A 26,883-nucleotide genomic window follows, 5' to 3' on the forward strand; every position below is an offset into this window, starting at 1 on the left:
CCACACACATCTTTCACACACACCACCTTCCACACACCGTCTTCCACACACACCACCCTCCCCACACCGTCTTCCACACACATCACCCTCCACACACACCACCCTCCACACACATCTTCCATACATACCACCCTCCACACACACCACCCTCCACACACACCACCCTTCACACACACCACCTTACACACACACACCACCCTCCACACACACCACCCTCCACACACACCACCCTTCACACACACCACCTTACACACACACACCAACCTCCACACACACCACCCTCCACACACACCACCTTACACACACACCTTACACACACACCACCTTACACACACCACCTTACACATACACCACCCTCCACACACACCACCTTACACACACACACCAACCTCCACACACACCACCCTCCACACACACCACCTTACACACACACCACCCTCCACACACACCACCTTACACACACACCACCCTCCACACACACCACCTTACACACACACCACCCTCCACACACACCACCTTACACACACACCACCCTCCACACACACCACCTTACACACACACCACCCTCCACACACACCACCTTACACACACACCACCCTCCACACACACCACCTTACACACACACCACCCTCCACACACACCACCCTCCACACACACCACCCTCCACACACACCACCTTACACACACACCACCCTCCACACACCACCCTCCACACACACCATCTTACACACACACCACTGCAGACACTGGGATGTTTTTGCCAAGCAGAGAAGCTGCAGGCAGACAGGCATAGGCTGTGCCACAGTGGAAAAGTGGGTGGGTGGGGGCGGGCAGAGGGGTTGGGCGGCAGGAACCACAGGGACGGGTAGAGACGCACCTGCTTCCGACCATATGGACCTCACAGATGAGTCTGTGTCCTGGCTTAGGTGAAAGCAGAGCTCCATGATGCTATGTGCACCCTGTTCCATTTCCAAAAGGATGCTTGCAGTGCAGTAAGATAAAATACCTTAAAGGGGGGAAAAACAGTAGCCACAGGAAGATAAAGTAAGGCGGTCTCTGGAGCGAGGTTAAGACACAAAAACCCGTAGTCCTACACACTCCCCAGACACAGCCACACATTCTGCCCTTGGGTTTCTCCAACAAATGAAGAAAGACGATTTCTTAAAAATTACAGCACACTCAAGTTTGCTCCATGGCAAGCGCTTTATAGGACATCATTTAATTCTCATGACCACCTACAGGCAGGTGTTCTTATTGCTGTTTCACTAACAAAGCAGCTTAGGTTCAGAGACATCAGGGAGCCTGTCCAAGGTCACACAGCCAGTGAGAGGTGTGGCAGGAGGGAAACCAGGTCCCCAAAGTCCTGGCTGTCCGTGGCGATCTTTCCAAGGCCTGCCCTGACGAGGACGCAAGCACAGGTGCCATGAGCACGCCGGGGCGGCCCCGAGGCGGGCCCCAGGGGAGGCTAGCAGCTCTAGGGAAGGTATTTTGCCTTCTTCATTGCCCCAAATTAGGATGTGGGGGGAGATGAAAAGACGTCCAGCAGGGAAGGGCACGGATTTTGGAGGCAGCCACACCGGGTTCATACATTGGCCTTGCCATGGCCCTTATAGGCAAACGACTCATTCTATCTGAGCCTCTGTTTCTCCAACTGTAAAACCCGGGTGAATACTAGGAACAGGCAGAGTTGCTGATGAGTTAAATGGCAAAATATGTGAAAGACGTTGAGTGTGGCACCTGCACCGAATAGAACTCAGTGAATGCCCGCATCCAAAAAACAAGACCACGCACGGATACGGTCACGGCGTCCCCACCGGAGCACGGTGGCCTGCGCCTTGTCAGCCACTGTGGCCGCCACAGGGAACAGAACTGGATCACAAGGCAGGTGTTTCGAGCCTGGTGAAACTCAGCTCTAAGAAGACAAGATAAAGGAGGAGAAGCCACAGGACAGAAGGCAGAAGACAAGAAGGGCGGAGAGAAAATGGAGCAGAGGAGGAAAGAAACAGAAAACAGTGACAAAAGAAACTACTGGACGGCAGCCCCAAATCTCCTGCTTTCAGCTGTGTGTAAAAGGTGGTGTCTTTTACGGCTCCAGAGACACAAACCAGTGTAAAAGAACGATCCTAAGACCCACCTATTTTCAATGAGTCAAGAGCTCATCATTGCTGAAAACAAAACAAAACAAAAAGTCAGCAGGGAGTGTAAGAGGCGGGCACAGAACGCACAGCATCCCGCGGAAGACGGGTGGGAGATGAGAGCCGGAAAAGGTCAGTGCTTTTTGCTGGGTGACATTCAGGACCTTTCTGCTCCTGCCAGCTCCCAGCTCCCAGGCCACTGAGCCCTACAGAGCTCTGCACAAATGAGGAATGAGGCCGATGCCCCGGTCTGCCTGTGAGAGGTGGCTGTGCCCAAGGTGGACCCATCAGCAACTGGAAGTACCAAAAAAAAAAAAAGAAAAAAAAAAGACTTCATATAAATAAATGCATCTATAATCAGCCTAGAAAAATGGCTGGAAATCAACAGCACGCTCCTCTCCACGCATTTTCTCGGGTTGCACGCTGCCTTCCGGCACCATCTGTCTGTTCAGCACAGTGGTTTTGTGTGGGCTCAGGCGCCAGACGGCTCCGGCTTGATGCCCGGCCGTGCCACCTCCTGCCAACAGCCTCTGCTGTGCAGATTTTCCCATCTGTAGAATGGGGACAACAGCAGCACCAGCACATGGCTGTGTGGGGGTGAAGTCAGCTGCGACCCACGCGTGCTGAGGACCTGCTGGCTTGGGAACACTCGCTCTCTTTGTGGCCACTGTTGCTCTCCTTTTCCCTTCAGGTCTGACCTGGAAAGTCATCTGAACCAGGTGCCACCTCACTGGAGCATCGGAAGGCAGGCACACAATTCCTAACACCTTCAATACAACCCTGAACGGTGATTTTCTGTCCCTAGGAAGGAAAGGGACATAGCAGACAAAGAGTTGTGGGTTTTACTCCTTTGGCTGCTCCCTAAGGGGTACAGGGTGCTGGGACTTGCCTCGCCCATCTCTCTTTGGGAATGAAGCACTCCTTTCCCTACTGCTGGTGGTGCTATGGCCCCTCGGCTGCCAGCCCCTTGTGGGGACAGCCCAGGCTGGAGGAGCCACCTTCCCAAGGCCCCGACCTCTTCCACAGACAGCTGCATCCACCGATGATTGTCCCCAGCCCCTGCTGCTATCCAGCAAAGCTCGGAAGGGTGGGCCGAGGCCCTGGCTGAGACTGCAGGGCAGCCCAGCCTCTCCTGCACCGCGCCTACCTCTCCACTTCCCTCCTCTCCCCTCCCCAGGGGCTGATCCCGAGCTCCCCAGTACTCATCAGCACCCTGCCAGCCCCGGCCACCGCTATCCCCAGCCAGCTCATTCAAGAGCCCCATCTGTGCCACTTGGTGGGAAGGTGACTGAAGCTACTGGCTGCTTGGAGCTTTACGCAGTATGGAGATTATTTTTATTTTTGTTTATGTATACCTTGTGCCACTTTCGGTATCCAGGTGGCATAAAAATACATGTCAGGAATTGGACTAGGTAAGCCTCAGTGGGTATTTAAATACCCCTATCTCCCACACTCCATTATTCCCCTCCCCTATTCGCCTGCCCCCTGACACACACCACCCCTGCTCTACAGGAAGAGAGAGATTCACAGGGAAAGGGAAGTCCTGCCTCCTCAATGGTCCTGGACCATGGCCATGCCTGACGCCATCGCTGCTGGAAAAAGGGTCGACACCATCGTTCACTTCGGCCATTTCTCGGCTTCCTGTGATTTGAAAGTTTTCCAGTGCTGAGATGGGTTTGGTTTGAGCCCCCAATCCAAAGGCGCTTTGCTGGTAGCTAGGAGGTATTCAGCAAGCACCTACTATGCAGAATGCACAGTGTGGAGCACTGGGAGGGACCATAAAGACGAACCGAACACAAATTCTGCCCCCAGGAGTCTTGATGGAGCTGACGGGTGCCCAGGCCTTGCCTCGCCCCTCAGAGACCCCTCTTCCTGCTCCTCTGCAAGGCTGGCATCGACAGCAGCTCCAACCCCATCCCTGGCCTCAGTGACTCAGGGGAGTTTTCAGAAACTTCTCAGACCAAGGAAAGCTCAGAAAGTCCAGTGTCTCCTGAGGAGGAGCCAGACCCTGGCCAGGTGTCTCTCGAGTCAGTCACAGAACAGACTCAGGAAAAACAGGTCGCTGGGGCCTCCAGCAAAGAGCCGACACCACATCTGTACACATCATCCTGTGATGCCCAGTGAATGTGCTTCGAGGGCGCTGCACAGCTGGGGCACCAGAGAACGCTCTGTGGGGAACGGTGTCAGACGGGGCGGGGCGACGCGAGACCCGCAAGCAGCCCCTGCTGCACACGGTGGTGAAGGCGGAAAGCTGCGGCAAGACCTTCCCACCATCTCCATGAGGCCCGTGGGTGGGGAGGGTGGGACGCAACCGCCAGCCCCGTGGAAAGGTGTGATTCTCTAAAGAAGACAAAGGTGCTGGCCAGGAATCATTTCAGAGGGAGGGCAGTGCCCAGCACATCTCTCCATGTTCGCTGAGACACAGCTAAGGACACACGCTTAAAGGGCCACGGGATGACCGAACAGGGAAGGACTTCCCGGTGGCGAGGGCTGTGAAAGCGGAGGTGAGGGATCCGGCGGCACCTGCCTGAAGCTGTGCGCCCAGGCCCAGCTGGCTCTGCTGCCAGCCACAGTTCACAGTGCCAGAGCTGTCCCTTGGCGCCATCAGAAGCGGAGTGGACTTGGATACCTTCTGCTCCCCTTCTGCTCTCATCAGTCACTTGCCAGCCATCCTGTTTTGTCCCAGGTGAGAGCTGCAGGCTAAGGCACCGAGGATGTATCTCCATCTCTGTCCAGGGCCAAGCAGTTGAATGATCTGATAAACAGCCATCCCCCACTCCCATCTAGACAGTAGTCATCTCGGTATCAGCTGAAAATCCAAGGCCATGGGACTCACCTAAGTCCATGCCACTGGAGGGACGCAGGGTTGTAGGACGGGAGAGCCCATCTTCTGATGTAGTCCAAGATTCCCTCTCTGCCACCTGCAGGTAGGACTGTGGGCTGAGCTGACAGAGGGGGCCAGGCACCTGGAGTTTTAGCAGATATCACGGAAGCCTGGAATGCTGGACCTGGAGGGGCCTTTCCAGTCACTCACGGGGCTCCATCTGCCTGTCGGACGCTTTCATCCACCTTCCATTAAGCACATTAACCGGCAGCTGTGATGTGCCCAGCCACTGCGATATGCCCAGCCAGTGCCCCTTCTCCAGCCTCCGTGGAGCCCCTCCTGCCAGAGGCAGGGCAGAAAGGGGGCACCAGGACAGGCCCACAGAGAGGCAAGACCACAGGCTGGGTATGCTTTGCACCATGCTTTGCAGCAGAGAGAACCAGAACTTCTTGCAAACACCTCACTCCTCCAACACCACACATGGCCACCTGCATCTCTACACTGCTCGTCCTTCCCCAGCCCCTCCTCCCTGGCGTCCATGCCTGTACCCGTGGACAATCAGAGACAAGCACTGCTGGGTGCCACCTGTGGTGCCCAAGGCCTCAGCTGTGGAAGGGGGTGTGGGTTTCATCTCCCACTGGGAATGAACCATCCACAAGACATGAGGGAGAGCATGGCCCCCAGCCCAGCCCACCCCACCCGAGGCCCACTGCAGACTAGAAGGAGATGACTTGGGGGCCTGAGTGTTCTCTAAAAGCCACATAATATTTATTTTCTGGAGTCAAGGTGTAAAATCCCCATGAGTTTCCTATTAGACGGCAAATGCCCCAAGGAGAAGAGGACAAAAAGAATATTAACCTGATGAACTGATGCCCAAGGATACCTGCTGTGCCCTGCCTCTCCTAAAGGGTACTGTTCTAGCCCAGGGAACACTGTCTCCCCTTGTCTGCCCACCTGTCTTCTGTGCCATGACCCTAGTGGGGTCACAATAGGCTTGTGGTAGAGGGAGGTGGAGGCAGACAAGACTCCAGGGACCCTGAAGTCCCAGTATTCTGCTTCTAGGTAGAGCTTGCCAGGTTAGATTTCTGCCCACCACCTCAACTCTCAGCAGCCCCACCCCAAGACTTTGCCTTCAAGTTCCTGGCACGTGGACCTAAGGCCAAGGCCATTTCTAAGCACTCTCAGTTAAGGGCTCAGTACCTTCAGCCCTGGAGGCTCAAGCTGACTTCACTCTGGGGTCAGGACCTTGGCCTGTCTCAGTGTGAATAAGGAGACCTGTTGAACAAATTTGCAAATTATTCAGCCAAAGCCTTATGAGGGATTAAAAAGGAAATCTCGTTCAAATTACGATTAAAGAATCACCTGCAGGACGGGCATGGTGGCTCACGCCTGTAATCCCAGCACTTTGGGAGGTTGAGGTGGGTACTTGAGGCCAGGAGTTCAAGACCAGCCTGGGCAACATGGCAAAACCCCATCTCTACCAAAAACACAAAAATTGGCTGGTCATGGTGGTGCGCGCTTGTAATCCCAGCTACTGCAGAGACTGAGACATAAGAATTGCTTGAACCCGGGAGGCCGAGGTTGCAGTGAGCCAAGATGGTGCCACTGCATTCCAGCCTAGGTGACAGAATAAGACTCTGTCTCAAAAAAAAAAAAAAAAAAAATTACCTCAATTGAAAAGAATAAAATTATCTTAAGCTGGGGCCATCTCCAGAAAACCTGGGATGTGATGGTGGCCACTGCTCCATTCTTAGGGTCCTCCCATGGGCTGCTTGTAAGAGAGAGGGAGGCAACCTTTCTAGACACAGACATCCTGCTCTTTACTGTGGCATCTCAGTCATGCTCCCCCACATCCTGCGAGGTGGGGATTATATTCTATATTTTACCTGTGAGGAAACTGAGGCTTAGATTGTGCCAGTAAACTGCCCAATAGGACACAGGGGGCAATCAGTGGCACTGGGGTTGCGACCTTGGCCTATGGCACCCGAACTCATGCTCCCTCCCCTGCAGTCACTCTTCCGTTGGCAAGATGAAAACCATCCCATTTTCCTGCTCGCACACAGGACTCTGTTCTTGAGAATCTAGTATGAGGGACAGCTAGGTCCATGCCCATCCCCTCGGTGGACGGATGCTCCCTCTTCCAATGGCACCAGGAAATACAGAGGTCCCTGAAGGACATGAGGCCCGAGGCACTGGCATCTGGCCCCCAGGCTCTGCACTGCATGAAGGTCTAGGCGCCCGGCCGGTCTCCAGGTAGAGGACAATCCGCCACGGCAGATGCCTCCTGCCAGACACAGGATGCTGTTACTAGTCAATCAGTCTGAGCCAAAGCCCAAGTAACTTTCCCAAGTGGGAGGTGAAGGAAAAAAACAAATAGCACAATAATGTGCCTAAAATCTGCCCTTTTTATTCTGGCCAGTAGATTGAATGGAAAAACAATGCCTCTTTTTGAAACCAACAAGACATGATTTGTCTGAAAATTTTCTCTTTGAGGTATGTGGCTCCCCTAAGATTTGTAAGTAGTGTGTCTACTCAGACTTTTCTAAATTGGGTTGTAGAGTCAACTAAGCATTTCCATTCTCAAAGATGGTCCATATTGTCTTCCTTTCCCCCTCTGTTAGTTCAGGTTCTGCATTTCCTCACCATCATCGTCATCATCATTGTCAACATTCAGGTCGGCTGTGTGAGAGGTGGCTTCCTCAGGGCTGGGACATGACAAAGTGTAGATGCATGCCATCCTTAAAGGAGCTTATGGTTTAATTAAGGAGACGGGCTGGACACTTCAAAAGAAAAATCGTGAGATTTTATTATGAGAAAGGGACGCAATGCTGTGGATGCCGTGGTGTGGCTCCTGGATCCCCAGGTGCAGGAAGCACTGGTAGGTCCCCAAGTGCAGGGAGCACTGGTAGACCCCCAGGTGCAGGGGGCGCTGGTAGGTCCCTGGGTGCAGGGACACTGGTAGACTCCTGGGTGCAGGTGGCCCTGCTAGGTCCCTGAATGCAGGGATCACTGGTAGATCCCTGGGTGCAGGGGGCGCTGGTAGGTCCCTGGGTGCAGGGACACTGGTAGACTCCTGGGTGCAGGTGGCACTGGTAGGTCCCTGAATGCAGGGAGCACTGGTAGATCTCCGGGTGCAGGGGGCACTGGTAGGTCCCTGGGTGCAGGGGGCACTGGTAGACCCCCACGTGCAGGGAGCACTAGTAGGTCCCCAGGTGCGGGGGGCACTGATAGGTCCCCGGGTGCAGGGAGACTGGTAGGTCCCCGGGCACAGGGGGTGCTGGTAGAACCTGGGTACAGGGGGCACTGTTAGATTCCCGGGTGCAGGGGGTGCTGGTAGGTCCCCAGGTACAGGGAGCACTGGTAGCCGCTGGTACTCAGCTGAGTGCCTCGCTGAGACTTGCCCTCACCAGATGGGATCTGCCTCAACCAAGTTTACATCCCCTTCCCAGGGACAGTGTGGGAGCCCTTTGCCTCAATCTGGGACAACTCTGAAGGGCCATCCCAGTTCCAGAATGTTCCAACGGGTCAGATGAGGCCTTTGGTGTGAATGCTTCACAGCCCTTCCCCTCTGCTCCGTCCAGCTTGCTTCCATCTTTCACCACTGAGTGGCCAAAGCTAGAGGCACAGACTCACCAGCTGAGCATAACCTTCAGGTGAAGGTGACAAAGGCCACCGGAGGGTAGACCATCATTTAACAAGGAATAGAACCAAATATGAGGCCAGCACGGTGGCTCACGCCTGCAATCTTAGCACTTTGGAAGGTCACAGCAGGAGAACTGCTTAAGCCCAGGAGTTTAAGAGCAACCTAGGCAAGATGATGAAGCCCCTTCTCTATGAAAAATCAAAACATTAGCTGGGCATGGTGGCACCTGTGGTCCCGGCTACTCAGCAGGCTGAGGTAAGGGGATCGCTTGAGCTCAGGAGTTCCAGGCAGCAGTGTTCAAACCACCGCACTCCAGCCTGGGCTACAGAGCAAGACCCTGTCTCAAAAATTAAAAAAAAAAAAAAAAAAAAAAAAAAGGAACCAAGAACCAAATATGTCCACCTGCCTTTATGCTGTATTTTATCATAGTAGTAAACTCCATGCCTGCATGCGGAGCCTACAGAACATCGCTTTGAGCCTTTCCTGAGAACTGATGTTGCCACATCTAGAGGAGAGGAGAGAGGAGGGAGGTGATAGAGAATGGAGTCTGGAGCCCACAGCCCTTGTCTTGAAACAGCACGAAACAAGCACTGCTGTGAACCGGCTTCCTGACCTCCAGCCTGAAGAGCAGGCATCTCAGGCAGAAAGCCACGAGGCCGGCAGACGGCACTGCTGGCTCCCAGAAGCCCTTCCCTGACCATAGCCACGGCTGTTGGCCAGCCAGGATGGGACTCCTCTCCTTCTAACACACCTCCAGTGCAAAAGCCCGGGTTCAATCCTTGCTTTGCCACTGACCAGCCATGCAACTTGGCAGGTCGCTTAACCTCCTGGGGCTATTTCCTCATTATATGGCGGTCCAGGGTGCAGCTTCCTGTTTCTCTTCTCGCAGGGGCTACCATGCGTCCTCTGCGCCACTTCCACACCTAGCAGGCGCCCTGCAACTCTCCGGGGGAGGTCACCTGGCCCAGTTCTTTCCCTAGACCAGGTTGTTATCACTGCCCAGCATTTCCCTCTGTCTTTGAAACTATTCTATTACCTGTGCCCCAAGGTCATGTCAGAAATCTCAAAATACACGTAACATGCAAAGCAGGGTGGTGAGGAGACGAGTGGCTTCTCTGTTCTCCTGGTGCTGGCAGCTCCCCAGGGGCGAAATATCTCCTTAGACACTCACTCATCTTTAGTGGCGCAAACGGGAGGGCTCAGGTAACCCTCTCAAAAGCCCAGCTTTGGAAAGACCCAGGCCCCATCACTGCTCTGCACGCCCCTCACCCACAGCCCCTTAAAGGCCACTTGACCCCAGGACAAAGCAGTTTCCATACAGCCGTGGTGCTTGAGCCAAACGGAGACTTAGGCTCCAGCCCTCTTTTTCAAAGTGTATATATGTATATTATATATTATACATATCACATATAGGATATACTTTAAATAGCATATGATTAGATAACAATTTTATATAATATTAATTATATAATATACGAATGTATTATATATGTAAACAGATCTAGTCAGGTTAAGTGACTGGTTCCGCTCAAATCCTTCCAGCCCCTGTGAGCATGACCTTGCCACGTGACCTTGCTTCCCATCCACAGGTGGAGTCTGTCCCTCCATCCCTCGAGTCTCAGCCATGTGACTTGCCATGGCCAAGGGGCCTGAGGAGCCCCTGAGCTTCAGGCTGGCCCTCTTGCTGCTGCCTGGACAGCCTGCTAGACACACGGCCCAGTCGTCCCTGTGGCTCGGCTGGCATGGAGCTGACTGGGCGATGGGCAGACATGCGGGCAAGTCTGTCCTGGGCCCCAGCTGCCAGCTGACCCCAGATATCGGCCAAGCCAGCCCCAACCGTGAGAACTTCCCAGCCGGCAGAGAGAACAGTGACAAAGAAGAAATTCTGTGGCTTTCAGTCCCTATGTTTTTGGTGTTTTGGTAGCGGCAGATGTGAACTGATAGGGTGACGGCGTGCCCCAGGTTAAGCCTTGTGAGGGGAGAGAGGGGCCCATGTGGGTCACAGTGAGACCCCTGACCCTGGCACACAACAGGCTGCAGTCAGTACCGGATGACTTGGTGGGAAGAAGCCCCTAGACAGGTGACAGAGGCAGCAGGCAGGGCTTCCTGATTCCGAGTGTAGTGTTCATTCTAATATCCATTATTTAAGAAGCAAAAACAACAAACTGAAAAAGAAGAACCAGAGAATGGAACCTATGCAAGTGGAGAAGGCAGGTTATTTATTTTTGAAATAAGAAGGGTAAAGAATATCTTTCAATGACTTTCATCTAGAAAGGGGCCGAGTAAAGCGTATGGAGACCTGACCCACGCAGGACAAACTGCAGGGAGGCAGCAGACACCGTCCTCTTGGGCCCACAGCCCAGCCTCAGCCTGACTGTCCAGCCTCATCCCGTAACCCAAGGAGGCTGCTTGGGCATCTGGGCCATAGCCAAGCAGAGATATAAAAAAACCAACAAGATGCAACAGAGATTTTCTCAGCAGGTTGGGCTAGAATGGTTGTGAACCTCAAACTGTCATTTCCACAGTAAGGATAATAAGACTAATAGCAATACTAATATTTCACATATTACTTTAGAGATAAAGAGAGACGGCTTATATAAAAGCACACATCTGGCATATAACAAGTGCTTCAGCAATATTAGCTCAATCTGATGACAACCGTGCCACCCCAGATGGTATCTGATACAATCAAGAATATGAATCGGTCATCAGCACCGTGAATGCAACTCCCCATCAAGCATATCCAGGTTGCATGGAGGAAGAAGGCTCTCTGGGGTGCTTATTACAACATATGCTATAGATGAGGATGGGAACCAGGTGATGTTTGCTTCAAGCCCACCACCCCATGGCTGCTGGCACGGCTGAGGTGGTGAGCAGGGTGGAGCTGGGTAAATGGTTTCCACATTAGCCCAATAGACAAACGGCTGCACGGAGCCTGCCTGCCTGTCTTCTGGAAGTTGAGCAGGTGACAGAGCTGTCCTCCCACCCCCACCCCTCGTGCACACCTCTTCACCCCTGGCCCCAGGAGGCTGGGTCTTGGTGGCCACCCAGGAGGGGAGAGCAGGTAAAGAGGAGGTGCTCTGGACAGAGGGAGCAGGCCCGGGTCCCGGAGCTGCCACACCAGCCTCCGACATGTCACGTTGGTTTTCTCACAGCCCCGCCACACTAGAACTTCCAGCAGTGGGAGGAGGGGACGCAAGGAAAGACCCAGACCTTGGAAGGGAGCATCAAAGCGCTGTGGGCAGTGGGACGCTGGGACTCCTTCCTGGGGCCTTGGTCCCCTCTCCAGGCCATGCAAGTGCCGTGGGCAGTGGGACACTGGGACTCCTTCCTGGGGCCTTGGCCCCCTCTCCAGGCCGTGCAAGTGCTGTGGGCAGTGGGACGCTGGGACCCCATCCTGGGGCCTTGGCCCCCTCTCCAGGCCGTGCAAGCGCTGTGGGCAGCGGGACGCTGGGACCGCATCCTGGGACCTTGGCCCCCTCTCCAGGACATGCTGTGGGGCCCCGCAGCACAAGCCCTGCCCTACAGCTCTATCAGGCGGAGGCTGCAGCCATGCTGTGCTTCGAGGGCAGGGCGCTGTTGGGTGAGGTTCCGGGGCTGTGATAGCGCGGCACCACATACTGGGGGCTTTAAAACGGAACGGATTCTCTTGTCACTCTAGAGGCCAGAGGTCTGAAATCAAGGTGCTGTGAGAGCCACACTCCCTCTGAAACCTCCGGGAGGATCCTTCCTTGCCTCTTCCACCCTTCAGCGGCCTGTATTCCATGGCTCGTAGCAGCAGCTCTGCAATCTTCTACCTCCGCCCTCACAAGCCTTCTTGCCTGTGCCTCTGGATGCAATTTCCCTCTTCTTAGAAGGACTCCAGGCATAGTGAACGAGGGCCCGTCCTAATGGGCTCATCCTAATTTATATGTTAATCATCTGCAGAAACCCCATTTCAAGTAAGGTCTCATTCACAGGTACGGGGTGTAGGGGGTGTGGGACTTCGACCATTTTTTGGGAGAATCCAATTCCATCGCACTGTTCATCTTTGTGTCCTCGACACCCAGCCCAGTCCCTGGAAAGTACACAGAAACAGTTGACTGCTTTCTGGTCCCAGCACTAACCCTGTGGAAACATGGTTCTTAGCAATGGCTCTCTATTTCTTTATTCACAAGTTGAGAATTTGCGTCCTATTTTCTCAAATTCTCCCCTCACCCTGTTGCATCCTTCCTCTTCCCCTCCCCAGCACAGTGGAGGTCACTGCAGGGCTACCCCCTACAAAGAGCTCCCCAGAAGAAGGCCAGCAGAGCTGCAGGGCACCCCCCTCCAGGACCAGGCCTCTGGCTCATGGAAAAGACGCTGGGAGCCTGGGGTTACAGAGCACACTGGTCTTTGTCGTACATTCATCAGCAACTTCACTGCCAGGTCAGAGTATATCAAAACACAGAGGCCCTGGCAGACGCCCCAAAGCCTGGTGATATCCGATTGGTCCGTGACCAGCCATGGGTTGGCAGAGAGGGGTTCCTGTCAACAGGAAGTAAAGGACAGGGATTAAATTATTTTCAAAGTAGGTAGTGGAAGAAAGAGATGAGTGAGATTCCAATTAACCATTCCAAGGCCAGGCTAAAATACAGTTCCACCAAAGCACCTTCTTCTACCGGGGAAGCTCAGCCAGTTAATAGCTAACCCCTTCCTCTGGTCTGGGCGCACGAGCCGTGCAATGAGTAACAGTGCGGGCTTCTAAGAACTCCCTGTGGTTAAGCCCGAAGGACACAGCTTAACTCTCAGGTGGCCCCTCTGCTCATCTCAGAGCGAGTCACCAAGCAAAGTCACGACTCTGTTTCAACATCACAGCTCAGCTGTCCATCGGCCTTTGTTTGTTCCACATTTTAAATGACTTTGACGGAACTGTGGGGTTATCAGGACGGGCTGGTTCACCGTCTTGAAAGGAACGAGAGACAGCTGGTGCTTCATCAGTGATCGCGCTCACTGGCCCCATTTTGGCCGAAGGGAGAGCGAAGGGAGGAGAACGGGTGAACCAGATTCTCACTCCGCTCCTGTCAGTGTCTGTAGCTCTACTCGGTAACCTTAGTGGCCCCCATAAATGTAAAAAGGTGCCTAGAAACAGAAAGACACTGGCCATGAGCTGAATACACCAAAATCAGCTCTTTTAGGAAAACAGGGAAAGCAAAAGAAAATGAACAGCCAAGAAACAGGAATATTTAAGAGCACATGGTTTTAGAAGAGACAAACGGATTTACAAATTATGTAAGTGAAGTCTGAGTAGATGAAGAGGCGTTGGCCAATAAAAAGTGCTTCCAAATGATTTCTTCAGCCAGTCTAGTGTTTAGCACAGTAAAAATTGCAAACCCTGAGTGCAAACGAGCAATATTGTTCTGCTAGGTTTTATTGGCGGGCGGGGCGGGGGCGGGTAGTTCAAAGAGGCAGGAAAAGACACTAGTAATGCACTGAGAACCCTAACAAGTTGGTGATGTGTGAAAAGATGCAATATTGATTGAACTCACCAACTCGGTTGGGCTGCTGCTTCTGTTTATGTTAATTCAGTACTGGAGCTGGGAAATCATGATCCGGGATTTAACTCTTTGCATTCACCAGTAGGCTGCTCCTCTGCGGTATGTAGAGCCTTGTTTATACAAGAATCTTGGAACCCTCCACAAAGAGGAACCAGGACCTACCGTGAATACGGCAGCAGGGGCTAGATGAGGGCAGAGATGCACATTTCACCTCCATGTAAGTAACCCTGTCATCTACCATGTCATGATGAACAGGCTTTTTCTCAGCTGGGCATTTGTGAAGTAGGGATAAGAGGATGAGGCAGCTCCAGGATGACTCCCGCAAGTCACTGAGCATGCGACTCTGCAGGCCCACGGGTTTGTGCAGGTTCCGCACTACTCCCCCATGTGAGCTGCTCCATGGGCGTCCCTGTGCCCTCTGTGTGCCAGAGTCTTCAAGGAAGTGATCACACATCACTGTTTAGCTGCCCGTTCCCTCTAGGACCAGCACTGGGCTGTGCTCATGCAGCATTGAGTCAATGTGCTGTGCCCCACGGAGGACGTCCCCTCGCTGATGAGCCCTGTCACACCCTGCGTACTGCAGAGCGGCAACCAAGCTTCGTCAAAAACCCTGGAGCCACAGGCCAGTCTGAGTTCCCCATCACTGAGAAGTTTGACTACTGAAGGTCCCTATAGCATACTCTGGGCCCTACTGGAGCTTATGGCAGGGCATCTAAGATGCATCAAGCCACTGAAGGGCTGAGTCAAGAAAGCTTGCAGTGTGGCCTAACGGGCTGGCCCACATGGGCAGCTCTGGCTACAGGCTGGTTTGGGCATTCATCTTTATTTGGAAACCAAATGTTGAATTGCTTTGTTGAATAGTCAGAAGTCAAGGATATCTCTTCTCAATGATGGCTGAAAAGGTGCAGATGATTGATAGATAGATAGATAGATAGATAGATAGATAGATAGATAGATAGATAGACAGACAGACAGGCAGGCAGGCAGACAGACAGAGGAATAACTCATGGGGGCAGAAGAAATGGAACAGTATTACACCAGGGAAGCTATTAATAGTACCCAATTGTTTTTAAGCCCCAGTAGGTACAAGAATCACTGGAGAACTTAAGAAAAATGCAAACTCATGGATCCCACCCTCAGACATTCTGATTCAGCGAGTCTGGGCTAAGAAGCAGGATTTTACATTCTAAACAAACACTGGGTGCTACTACTTAAGCTAGTCCAGGAACCACACTTTGCAAAACATTGCCCTAAACCCTAATCCAGCAAATCTTGCTCAGGATGGTACAAACTGGCCAAGGTCAAAGCTGATGCCTCCACTGTGCCACACAGCATCCCCCTTCCCTTTCCTGAAGCTTCCATCCAGAGCATTTCAGTGGTGTGAGGGGCACAAAGCAGTCATGGTTGCATCCTCCAGCTCCGGGGCAGGACACAGCTCCCCTTCCCACCCTCATCCTGGAGTTCCCAGCGGCTCATCCAGCCAGATAGAGGCTACAGGGCAGGAGCTGGGTGCAAAGGTCCTAGGCCATCACCAGCGCGGAGGGTGCGTGGCCTCCTCACTGCACGTGGCTTCCCTCGAGGCCATGCAGCAGGGGGAGGCATGACTGGCAACAGGCCCGCCCAAGCCCAGTCCCATCTCTGCAAACGTTGTGACTGCCCAGCTGCCCTGGCTCTATTTTTAGTTTGTCTCCAGCGACTATGCAAGCTTTCTGGAGCACCTCTCCCCAGAGGGCCAGCGACATGTGCATTCTGACAGAAATGCCCCACTCAGTAGCAACTATCTGAACTCCTCCAGCCTGCCTCAGTGTCCCCAAAGGCTTCTGCCTTGGGTCCATCTGTCTGACGTCTTCCCTCCCCCCGGCCTCCTGCTCTGTCATTGGCTTGAAACAGTTCGAGAGATGCACAACATGCCAGCCAGCCTTGATTAAAGCATGTCTATGGGATCGATGAACTTTACCATTAATAGTGAAGCTGCTTTTTCTTAGAGTGACATAAAGAAGAAAGAACATGCTTGCTACTAAAGTCTCGGAAGAATACCACGCACGGCTATGCTCCCGGCGAGTGATTTCCGAAAACCATTCCATCGCCTTCATGATCAGCCATGCCTTACAAGAGGCATGGAGGCTCAGAGCAGGGAGCCGAGTCAGGGTGCCAAGAGGCCAGGACTCTGACCTTTACGGCCCTTTGCTACTTTTAAAGGTCAGCATGGCCTCAGGATAGAATCTGCCTTCAGTCCTTCCCTTTCCTCTCCTTTGCATTCTCCTCCCTCCTCCTCCATAAAGGTGGTAGCTGCGCCCATAAAGGTGACACAAAATGCCTAAGACTGAAACCAAGCAAGGCAACATCTTCATGGTCCAAGGGCCGTGTTCCCTTCCCCAGTACACAGCCATCAACCGAATTCAATTGATAAATTACTTAGTAGTTCTAGGTCTCCACTACCAGCCACTACCCACTGGCCCTAGGCTGTCCCCTAAAATGGATTCTTCCTTCCTGGTGTCCCAAAGCCTAGACGGGCTGTTGACAGGAAGAGGGCAGTGGGGACATTCAAGATCATCAGAGCCCGAGAGAGGAGGTTTGCAGTAATTGCCTCCAACACCCTAGGCCACGGTTCTGTTTATGATATGGGCTGGAGGCTGAGGTCCCCAAAACGACTCACTCGAATTCAATGAAGAGACAAGCTGCTTGGGCACTAGGGGTCCCTGGAGGCCACCAAATGACCCCAGTCACAGGACAGCCAGCACCGCAGTGTCTTTCAAGAGTTACTCCTCAGAATCCAAGATGTCCTTGGCAATGGCAGTCCCTGGACACCACAATCCTCTGAGGCTGGGGTGAGGAAGCAGACGTGATTCCCCGTGGACGTGCTGCCCTCTGCTGAGATACACCCGGGCGATGACCAGACTCACCATTTCCCCAAGAACTGGCCCGTTATCCCAAATACCTCCACATCAGTGCCTGCTAACTCAACCCCCTGCCATCCACTAGGTTGGCCTTCTCACGTCCCACGTCTGCCCTTCTGCATTCTCTCATTGCAACTGCAGTTCAGGCTCTCGGACCCTTACCCTGGGCTTTTGCCAAAGTACTTGGGTTGGTTCCCTTGACACCAGCCCCTTTCCCATCACTCCACTCTGCACTGGAGCGTTGTTTTCTTTACCTTTAATAGCTTCTTAGTTTAGTCCCCCAGAAAAGACACTCAGACAGGAACTTAGGTTCAGGAGTTTATCCCAGGAAGTGCGGGCAAGGGAATGGGGAAGCTGAGGCAGGAACTGGCCAGAAGGGCCAGTAAGGTACATTACTGAGTGAGTTACACTGTGGATCCCCACCCTGCTAGGGATCCCCCTGAGGCACCCTGCAGAACCCAGGTCACAACTTCCCACTGAGAAGCAGGGTGGCTGGGCCATTGGCCACCAACTGGACCTCTCCTGGGTTGGGGGTTGCCCCTCAGGGCATAATCCCAGCACTTCCAGGGGTTCCCACACTAGGCTGAGCAAGCTGCCAGGGTCTGAGAGGATTCCTTCAGGTGAGGAGGGAGACATGAGTAAGACGCTGTCCACCGAGGCTGCAGGTGGGCTGGGCCCCGGGCACCAGAAGGAGGCTATCCACAGCGTCCACCGAAGCTTCTTCATGCCTTAAGGAGGGGGTCCTCACTCCTTGGGCCTGGCCTTCAAGGCAGCATTGCCAGATCAAATACAGGACACCCCCATTAATCACATCAACAATGGATAGTTTTTAGTATATCCCAAATATTGCATGGCACATACCTATGCTAAGAAATGATTCATCCTGTATCTGAAATCTAGATTTAACTAGGCATTTTGTATTTTTAGTTACTACAGCTGGCAACCCTATGTCCAGGTGTTGCCTGATCCCGTCTCAAACCGTTTCCTATGACCCTGGCTCTCAAATCCTTTCTCCAGGAGGTATGGCTCTTCATCCGGAAGCAGCCATCCCTCCTGCCCGATTCTGTGGGGTGCTCCCACTGGTTCCTTAATGAGAGTATCACCCCCACTTCTCCTACATGACTCCTGCCTGCCATCTCTGGGTGTAGTCTCTCTGAACACATCAGGCACTGTCATCACTCCTGCCTCTAGAAACAGGTGTGGTCTGCACTGGTCATCGTATGCCCCTGGATCATTTGCTAGCCTTTGTCTGAAAGCCTCATTTTCCCAGCGAGGTTATAACTGCCACCTAGCCTGGCACAACGATCAATAGGTAATGACCATTTGGCAGATGAGGGGACCTCCCTGGTGCCCCCAGCAACTGCAAGCCCTGTGAGGACCTGGGCCAATCTTCCCCAGATCTCACCCTAACCAGAGCCTGGGCACGTGGTCACCCTCAGCCACTGTGGAATAACTGAATGAATACTACTTTTGCAGCGGGCTGGCTCATGCCAAGAACGTTATGAAAAACTGCCAAAGTCACCAATGGCAGCAAGAAGGGTGGTCTAAGGACCCCAACTATAACATGGTTTTTCAACATTCACAGCCTGGCCTCACAATCCTTTTTCTGGTCCTGGATTTTGTCTCACATTACCGCTGGCACCACCCCACGGGCACACCCACACATCACTCACATCCTGCATTTGGAACCAGCCTCACCATGTGGCTGCCACACAAAATGGCCCAACCACTGGACAATGGCATGTTCTTGTTACTCTCTATACATTTTTTTAAAAAACTAGGTGTCTGATGTATATGTATATGTATATGTGTATGTGTATGTGTATGTGTATATGTATATGTATATGTGTATGTGTATATGTATATGTATATGTATATGTGTATGTGTGTATGTGTATGTGTATATGTATATGTATATGTGTATGTGTATGTGTATGTGTATGTGTATATGTATATATGTATATGTATATGTATATGTATGTGTATGTGTATGTGTGTATGTGTATGTGTATGTGTATGTGTATGTGTATGTGTATATGTATATGTGTATGTGTATGTGTATATGTGTATGTGTATATGTATATGTATATGTGTATGTGTATGTGTATATGTATATGTATATGTATATGTGTATGTGTATGTGTATATGTATATGTATATGTATATGTGTATATGTATATGTGTATGTGTATGTGTATGTGTATGTGTATATGTATATGTGTATGTATATATGTATATGTATATGTATATGTATATGTATATGTATTCCCCATACATTTATAGGACACTTTACATTTGTCAGGAGTTTTTCCGGGACGGGTGTGATGGCTCACGCCTATAATCCCAACACTTTGGGAGGCCAAGGTGGGCGGATCGCTTCAGCCCAGCCCATGTGTACCAGCTTTGGGCAACATGGTAAAACCTCATCTTTACAAAAAAACTAAATAAATTAGCTGGCTGTGGTGGCACGTGCCTGTAGTCCTGGTTACTCAGGAGGCTGAGGTGGGAGGACCACTTGAGCCTAGAGAGGCTGAGGCTGCAGTGAGCCATGATTGCACCACTGCATTCCCACCTGGGGAACAGAGTGAGCCCCTGACTCAAAACAAAACAAAAAAACAAAACAAAAAACAACAAAGAAGAGTTTCCCATGAGTCATTTTATTTCAATATCCCTATAAAGCAGGAAAAACACGTATTATTTCCTGCATTTCACAAATGGGAGAAACGGTAGTTACACAGTTAGCTCCAGTGATCACTGTTTAAGAGATCGGTGGCAGCAACATCTAACGTGTAATTCAAACACGGTTTTAAATGTCTTACATGAGAGATGTAAACAAGAATGTTTCATTTTCAAATAGAACACTTATTCCCGCATAATCGGGTCACCACCGTGGGGGCCACACAGCAGCCGGGGGTCCAGGTTTCCTGCCCCAGAGCTTCCCCACCAGGGAGGGCTGGCCCAGGGCCCGTGTGGGGCTACTTGGCATCGGGTGTCTGGAACCCCGCCCCTGGACTCCACCTTCTTCATCCAAGCGTTAGACACGTGTGGGCCGGAATTTACACAGGAGGACCTTAGCGGGGCGTCCAAAAGAAGGGTGGCTCAGCAAACACGGGGCAGTGCCCCTGGAATTCACAGTGGGAAGTGAGTGGCCTGCCTCGGCCATGCCAGCTGCGCCTGACGCTGTCGGGAAGGATTAGCTTTAATGAGGGGTCCAGACAGCCCATTCACTGTGCACTCCCACCCTGCCCCGGGAGAGCAAAATAACTTTCTCCACGGAGCACTCTGCTGTGTGTCTGTCTGTGTGTGTGTGTGTGTGTGTGTGTGTGTGTGTGTACACAAACACAAACATTTACTTGGTTGGCTGAGGCGGAGGGTGTGACCCAGTAGGCCGCCACACCTCCCACCACCCGACCCCCCTACCGGAGGAGAGGAACAGTGGCCGCGGGCTACCTGGGCGCCGTCCCGAAGGGAGGAAGCACCACCCGGCCCGCCGCCCCTCTGGCTGGACAAAGTGAAGCCTCAGATAGATCCGAGTCGCCAATGTCCTCCCGGGCGGCCGTCGCGGCCGGGGCTGAAGTTCAATGCAGCCTGCATGGGTTAGGGAGCTCCGAGTCCCCAAATACCACAGAGACCCAAAGTACACTCCCGGGGCGAGGGAAGGGAACGGCTGCAGAGGACAGCCCCGCTCCAGGCCCAGAAACACCCCGAGGGAGACTGGGGTGGAGGGGGTGCATTGGAAGGCGCAGCTACACAGCTCCCCCCACCTCCCGCCCCGCTGCTTTCCCCACCCACCGTCCCTCCCCTCCTCTCCCCTCCCCTCCCTCCTTCTCCGGCAGCCGAGCGCGGGCTCCACCTCCCCGGAGCGCAGTCCACACCGTCCCTTTTCAGCAAAACAACACAACGCACCGCCCCCCGCACCAGCACCCGGCTGGATACCGGGCTACGCCCAGCTGCCCACCAGCCGCGCCCGGCGCCCCCTCTAGTCTGCAGCCGCCTAGTCCCCGCCCCAGGCGGAGCCCCAGCCCGGGCTGCACACGGGCAGAGAGAGAGATCGAGCCCCGGCTCCGCCAGCCCAGCTCGGGCCCTGTCCCTCTACCCTTTCCCCGAGCCGCCCGAAGTGACAGGAGGGGCACGCACGGCGCACGCGGGGCGTCCAGCGTTAACCGCTTCGGCGCCGGGGACCGGAGCGACAGGAGGGCTGGGGAGCATGGGACCGAGTGCTGGGACTCACCGGAATGTGCACGCGCAGAGAACGCCTCTTCTGGCTGGCATTTTTCTTGCCGCCGCTCCCGCCGGGGCTGGAAACATCTTTTTTCTTCTTGGTGTCCATAACCGCGCTTCCCATAACTCTAACCAGAAGTTGATTCTGGGTAACTCCTCGGGGGTTCGGTCCCCTCCTTCCCTCCCCCGGCCGCTGCCGTCGGACTGGAGCCGCGCGCTCTGTTACACCCTGAAGCCACCTCGTGGGGACTTCCGTGGGGAGGGAGAGTGAGCAGGGAACTCGTGCCGCCGCCGCCGGAGCGCCGAGTTCAAGCGTCCTTTCCTACGGAACTCTCGCAGGCAGAATCAGTAAAAGCCCGTCCGGGTTCTGGTGTCTCGCGGGTTACGCGTGGCTGAAGTCTCCCGCTGGGTGACAAAGTTTTCTTCCTTTTGCAAAGGGAAGAAACATTTTCCACCCTCTCGGCTCCTCCCACAGATTCCCAGAGGTAATCTGAAAGGCAGGTGCAATTAAAACCAGCAATTTGGAAAACAACCCTCCTATGCCTGTGCCCAAGTGGGGAATCTGGAGCCAGCGAGACCGTTCGTGCATAAATGTAATCCTCGGCCGCAGAATAAACCAGCTCGGAGCCTGCAGCTGGGTCCGTCCTCCTTTCTGGGCGAAAGGGAGGGCGGCGGGGGAAGAGGAGGTGCAAGGCGAGCCCTCTGCGCAATTGGGCTACGGGCGGCAGCTGGCAGAAGTTCTGGCGGCGGCGCTCGCGGCCCTGCGCGCCGGAGGGGGCGCCCGGAGCCCTGCGGGCCGAGAAGGGCAGGGCGCCCGCTTCTCGCCCCCCGCCGCGCGGCGGCCCCAGGGGACCGCGAGGGGACAGTGAGGGGCCGGGCCTGGCACCGACGCAAGCTCGGGGAGCGCGGGCGGTGGGAGGCGGCGCGTGTTGAACAGGAAGTGCGCGGCGTGCAGCGCCACCGTCCCTCTCCCCGCCGCCCCACGCCGCCCTAGTCGCCGCGCCCCGTCCCCTGCGGCCGCCGCCGCTCGAGACTCGCTCCGAGCTGGTTTCGGACCCATCCCGCCTCCCGGCGTCTCAGTGTCTGTTCTACCCCTTGAAACACGCCCCCGCCGCCGCCCCACCGCAGACCGGGCAGCCAGGAAGCCCACGGCCTCGGGGGTCTGCGCGCGGAGCAGCACGTGCTTCGCTAAACACTGCAGCCGCAGGTCCTGCCCCGCCCCGCGCGCGCACTCGAACCCGCCCAGAGAGCGGTGCGCGGCGCTGGGTGCGAGCAGGGTCTCCCCATCCCCACCCCCACCCCCACCACACCACACCCCACCCCCACCCCCACCCCCACCCCCACCCCACCCCACCCGGCTTTTTTCAGGTTCATCAAGGTTTGCATAGTGGATCCGCGGTAAGTGCGTGTCCCCCCGCCGCGGGAAACGTGGGGCTTCTGAGACTGCGGAAAGAATTGGGAGAAGGAGGAGAGGGCTCGAAGATCCGGGCTAGGGTTCCCCGTGCTGCCCAGGTCCTTTAGAGCCCCTGGTGGGCATCCGGAACCGCCTGCTGCCGAGGGCCCTAGAGGGGTTAGGGGAGGGGTCTGGTGGGTCCCCGTCCCCAGATGCGCCCCAGGATGGCGCAACCTCGGCTCCCGGGTGGAAAGTAGGGGGAGTGCTGGCTTGGGGGTCGCTTCCCCTCCTGCTCTAGTTTCTGAGGATGTGGTGACCCCAAAGGTCATTGGCGCTCCCAGAATGCTGACGTCAGCTCAGCCACTCGGAGTAATCAGTAATGCAGGGAGGCTACCCGCAGAGTGAACGCGACAGGGGTCGCTTTGGGGACACCATAGGGCCTTTACTCGTGTTGAGGCGCGTGCTTTTGCAGGACTCCCTCCTCAGGGGAGGAGGCATGCTCAGCCCACCCGAAGGATCACCCCTTAGGAAGCAGGCGTGCACACCCTTCCTTTCAGCTGCTTGCCGGGTCGCTTTTCCAACCCAATTCCAGCAGCTTGCACAAAATCCTTACAGCTTGGGTGGTTCTCTGGCTCACAGGGGTGGGTTTATATTCTTTCTCCTTCTCCTCTGCTCTCTGGTCCAGAATGAAGCCAGCCTGGAAGATCCCCAGTCTCCAGACAGAGCCTGACAGGGGCAGATGCTCTGGGAGGACCTTGTCTGGGTTCAGCAACCAGGCAGCCATCCTGGCCCCACAAGTGTGGGACGTCTGGGTCTTCTCCTGGCTGGCTTCTTGCTGGAGGATTTCAAGAGACCCAGCAAGACTGTATTGTCCCACTGAATGTTCAAGATATTGGTTAGAAGTAGAAAAGGGGAAGGGGTAGTATTTAGTCTCTGTCCCCCCTCAAAAGTATTCCCAATTGTCATTTGTGTCGTCTCTTTAGCTTACAGTTTTAATCCTTGTCAAAATGATCATTTGCCAGGGTGCACAAACCTGATGCAGGTTTGATGAGAACTGGTTTTAAAGGAAAATGGGGCCATCAGAAGGAAGCTGGCTGGAGTGAAGAGACATCTGGGAAGAGCCCCTGGCGCGGGCCCTCATTCCACTGGGTGACCCAGAAGGAGAAAACCGCCATGGCGCTTCTCATTCGAAATGTTTTCTTTACGGACAGTGTTTAGCAATTGTTATAATGTGTACTTTTGTTGATTGATCTGTGTAAATATGTAAAATAATTTGCTCTCTGAGTTATTTTTGTTGGAACAAAGACTTTAGTGCTTCCTAAATTAAAACATTTTACTGTATTTTAAGAGCTTTATTTATTTATTTATTTATTTTTTTGGTGCTTCTGATATTACAAGGTATAAATACTGGGTTTTGTCCAGGGTTCCTGGCTCAGCACTCCTGTCATCATCACAGTCATTGTTATAACGTTGGGGTGCTTTAGGCCTCAGAAGCAGGCCCCAGGAAACAATCTCGCCTCTGAACTTCCCCTGTCCCCTCTTCACCACCTCACCAGCCCAAGGCAGGACTCTAATCCTCCCTCATCTGTCTGACTGTGGGACTTAAGACCCTCTGTTCCGAAGGAGCCCTACCCCATTCCCGAGAGGAAGAAATCCTGCACGGAAAGGCCAGTAACGATCGGAATAGGCAGGCCTTGTTGGGTGTCCACACTTACTCCGTCACTATTAGATCATACCTTTTTGTTTGATCACATTTCTGCATGATTGTCAATCGTGCCTGTCCAATGAAGTCTCCATAAGAAGCCCAAGAGGTCTGGGTTTGGGAGCTTCTGGATCCCTGGACATGTGGAGGCTGCTGGAAAACAGTGTGCTTGGAGAGGGGTTGGAAGCTCCCTGCCTGTTCTCCCTGTACATCCCGTCATCTGGGTTCTTGGTAATATGCATTATAATAAACCTTTAAATGTACATTTCCCTGAGTTCTGTGTACCACTCTAGCAAATTAATGAACCTGAGAGGGGGTTGTGGGAACCCCAGTTGAGAGCCCAGCCTGTCGGTCAGAAGCTCCAGATGCCTGGACTTGCAACTGGTATGTGAAGTGGGATGGGGGGCGTGCCTTGGGGACTGAGCCCTCAACCTGTGGGATCTGCCGCTATCTCCAGGTAGACAGTGCCAGAAATGAGTTGGAGGACACCCTGGTGTTTCCTGCAGAACTGGTTGCTTGCTTGGTAGTGGGGAGAACCCCCCAGCACACACATTTGGTGACATGAACCTTCCGCGTTGATGATTGTCGTAATGTGAGAGCAGAGGAAAAAACAATTTGGGATTTTTCCCTTCAGGGTTCTATATGTGAATATTTCTGAATTATGGGGGTTGCTTATAAATGATGTCAGAAGAAGCTTACCTGCCATTTTTTTCCTCCTAAAGATATATTAACAAATTGGTCACAAATCTGACTGGTGGAGTCTCAGAGTGGAAGAAACACAGTACTTGTTTTGATTTGAGGTGTTTTCTGAAAACCCCCACCTTCCCCTCTCGTTGGTGTGCACACAGTTATATGTGTTATGTGGTGGGCCCCTGCGATGTTGTCCATCTAATGACCCCTGACATTCACTGTTTCTGTAAGCCCTACCTATGACCTCCTTCTCAAAATTAATGCAGTAAAATCTGTGCTGAACAAAAGGCCAATACTTTAAGTAAGGCTCTGACAATGTCACTGATTCTGCCTTTTGCCTCAGGTGCCGATATTGCTTGGCTCAGCACCGTTACTGATTCTGTCTTTATGTAGAATTCTGATGTTTAGAAAGATATTGCATTAAATATTCTTTATCTTGGTGAGTGAGTTTTTGGCACCCCCTTAAAATTTGCACCTGAGGCCAGTGCCTCATTCACCTCTCCCTTGTCTTCCGGGAAGGATGAGGAGAACTTGGCCAGGCCTGGAGCTGGGGCTGGGGCTGGATCTGGGGCAGGGGCTGGGGCTGGATCTGGGGCTGGGGTTGGGGCTAGGGCTTGGGCCCAAGCACCTAGCTTGCTTCAGCCAGAGGAGCCGCCTCTGATCAGCTATGCAATGGGGGCAGGCCCCTTAGTTCCCCATCTGTAAGAGAGGTGGTCTTCAGAATATTTCTGTGGCCTCTTTAAGGAAGTGTGTATTTTTGTCCTGATTGTATTTGGTATGTCTTTGTTAAATGTATTGCTCTAGTAATTTATTTTTTATTGAATTTTACAAAGTATGATTCCACAGTAAGTTGGAAATTAAAAACAAACAGAAACAAATAAAAAACCACCCAAGGCCCTTCCTACAGATGGTTTGGGATAGCTTGTTGGAGAAAGGGGCATGTTTAGTATATTAGTCTGTTTCCATGCTGCTGATAAAGACATACCTGAGACTGGGTAATTTATAAAGGAAAGAGGTTTAATTGACTTATAGTTCCACATGGCTGGGGAGGCCTCACAAAAGCAAGGAGCAAAGTCACATCTTACATGACAGCAGGAAACAGAGCATGTGCAGGGGGACTCCCATTTATAAAACCATCAGATCTCACGAGACCTATTCACTATCACGAGAACAGCCTGGGAAAGACCCGCCCCCATGATTTCTCCCGCAACACATGAGAATTATGGGAGCTACGATTCAAGATGAGATTTGGGTGGGGACACAGCCAAAGCATATCATCGAGGCGGCTTCCTTTTGGGGGCATCATTGGCCCAGACTGGTGAGCATGAGAGTTAATAACATGCAGCTTCTATTAGGTGATAGTGCTAAGGGCTCTTAAACATGTTAGCACATTGAATGCGGGGGAAAGATATGATTGGCACGTTTTATACCACACATGTGTTTGTGTCATTGCTGTCCCACTATACTAGTATCCCAGACCAACATCACCTGCAAATACTTGGGGTACCCATTTCTGAATGCTGTCACCTCCCAGGGCTCTAGCTCAACACACTGGCCCGCCAGGGTGAGTCACCTCTTCCCCAGCCAGGCAACATTTCGTTCAGAGGTGATCGTTTAAAATGCTGCACCCAGGGCCAGGGCCTACAACCCGCTGAGAAGTGAAATACCCAGAGTAGGAGAGTTAACATAAAGGAAATCCTCGATTAGAGCTTACGAAGGGGACACTGGCTGTTTAATTTCACTTAACCTAGTTTTCCAAACTTACTTGTTCCCTTATACCCACCCATGCTTTTTTTTAAAAAAAAAAAAATTTTTGTCTATTATTCCATATAAATGAAAATGACTTTGGAAACCGTGAGTCA

The 26,883-nt window shown here is 53.1% G+C and overlaps 1 protein-coding gene and 1 long non-coding RNA gene across 2 annotated transcripts in view; one reads left to right on the top strand and one right to left on the bottom strand.

Moving 5' to 3' along the window:
* The window catches only part of PRKAG2 (protein kinase AMP-activated non-catalytic subunit gamma 2), a 323,168-nt gene extending 301,318 nt beyond the window's left edge, over positions 1-21,850 (bottom strand). Inside the window, exon 1 of the mRNA XM_007983534.3 lies at positions 21,247-21,850. Within this exon, the coding sequence (XP_007981725.2) occupies positions 21,247-21,360 (114 nt within the window). The 5' untranslated portion in view covers positions 21,361-21,850. The remainder of the gene's footprint in view (positions 1-21,246) is intronic.
* Positions 21,851-22,575: 725 nt separating this feature from the next.
* Positions 22,576-23,970, top strand: LOC103227262 (uncharacterized). Its single transcript, XR_012090476.1, has 2 exons — positions 22,576-22,634; positions 23,613-23,970. It is a non-coding gene; the product is annotated as an uncharacterized lncRNA (long non-coding RNA).
* Positions 23,971-26,883: the final 2,913 nt, after the last annotated feature.

The sequence above is a fragment of the Chlorocebus sabaeus genome, chromosome 21 (assembly GCF_047675955.1).
Source record: "Chlorocebus sabaeus isolate Y175 chromosome 21, mChlSab1.0.hap1, whole genome shotgun sequence".
Classification (NCBI taxonomy): domain Eukaryota; kingdom Metazoa; phylum Chordata; class Mammalia; order Primates; family Cercopithecidae; genus Chlorocebus; species Chlorocebus sabaeus.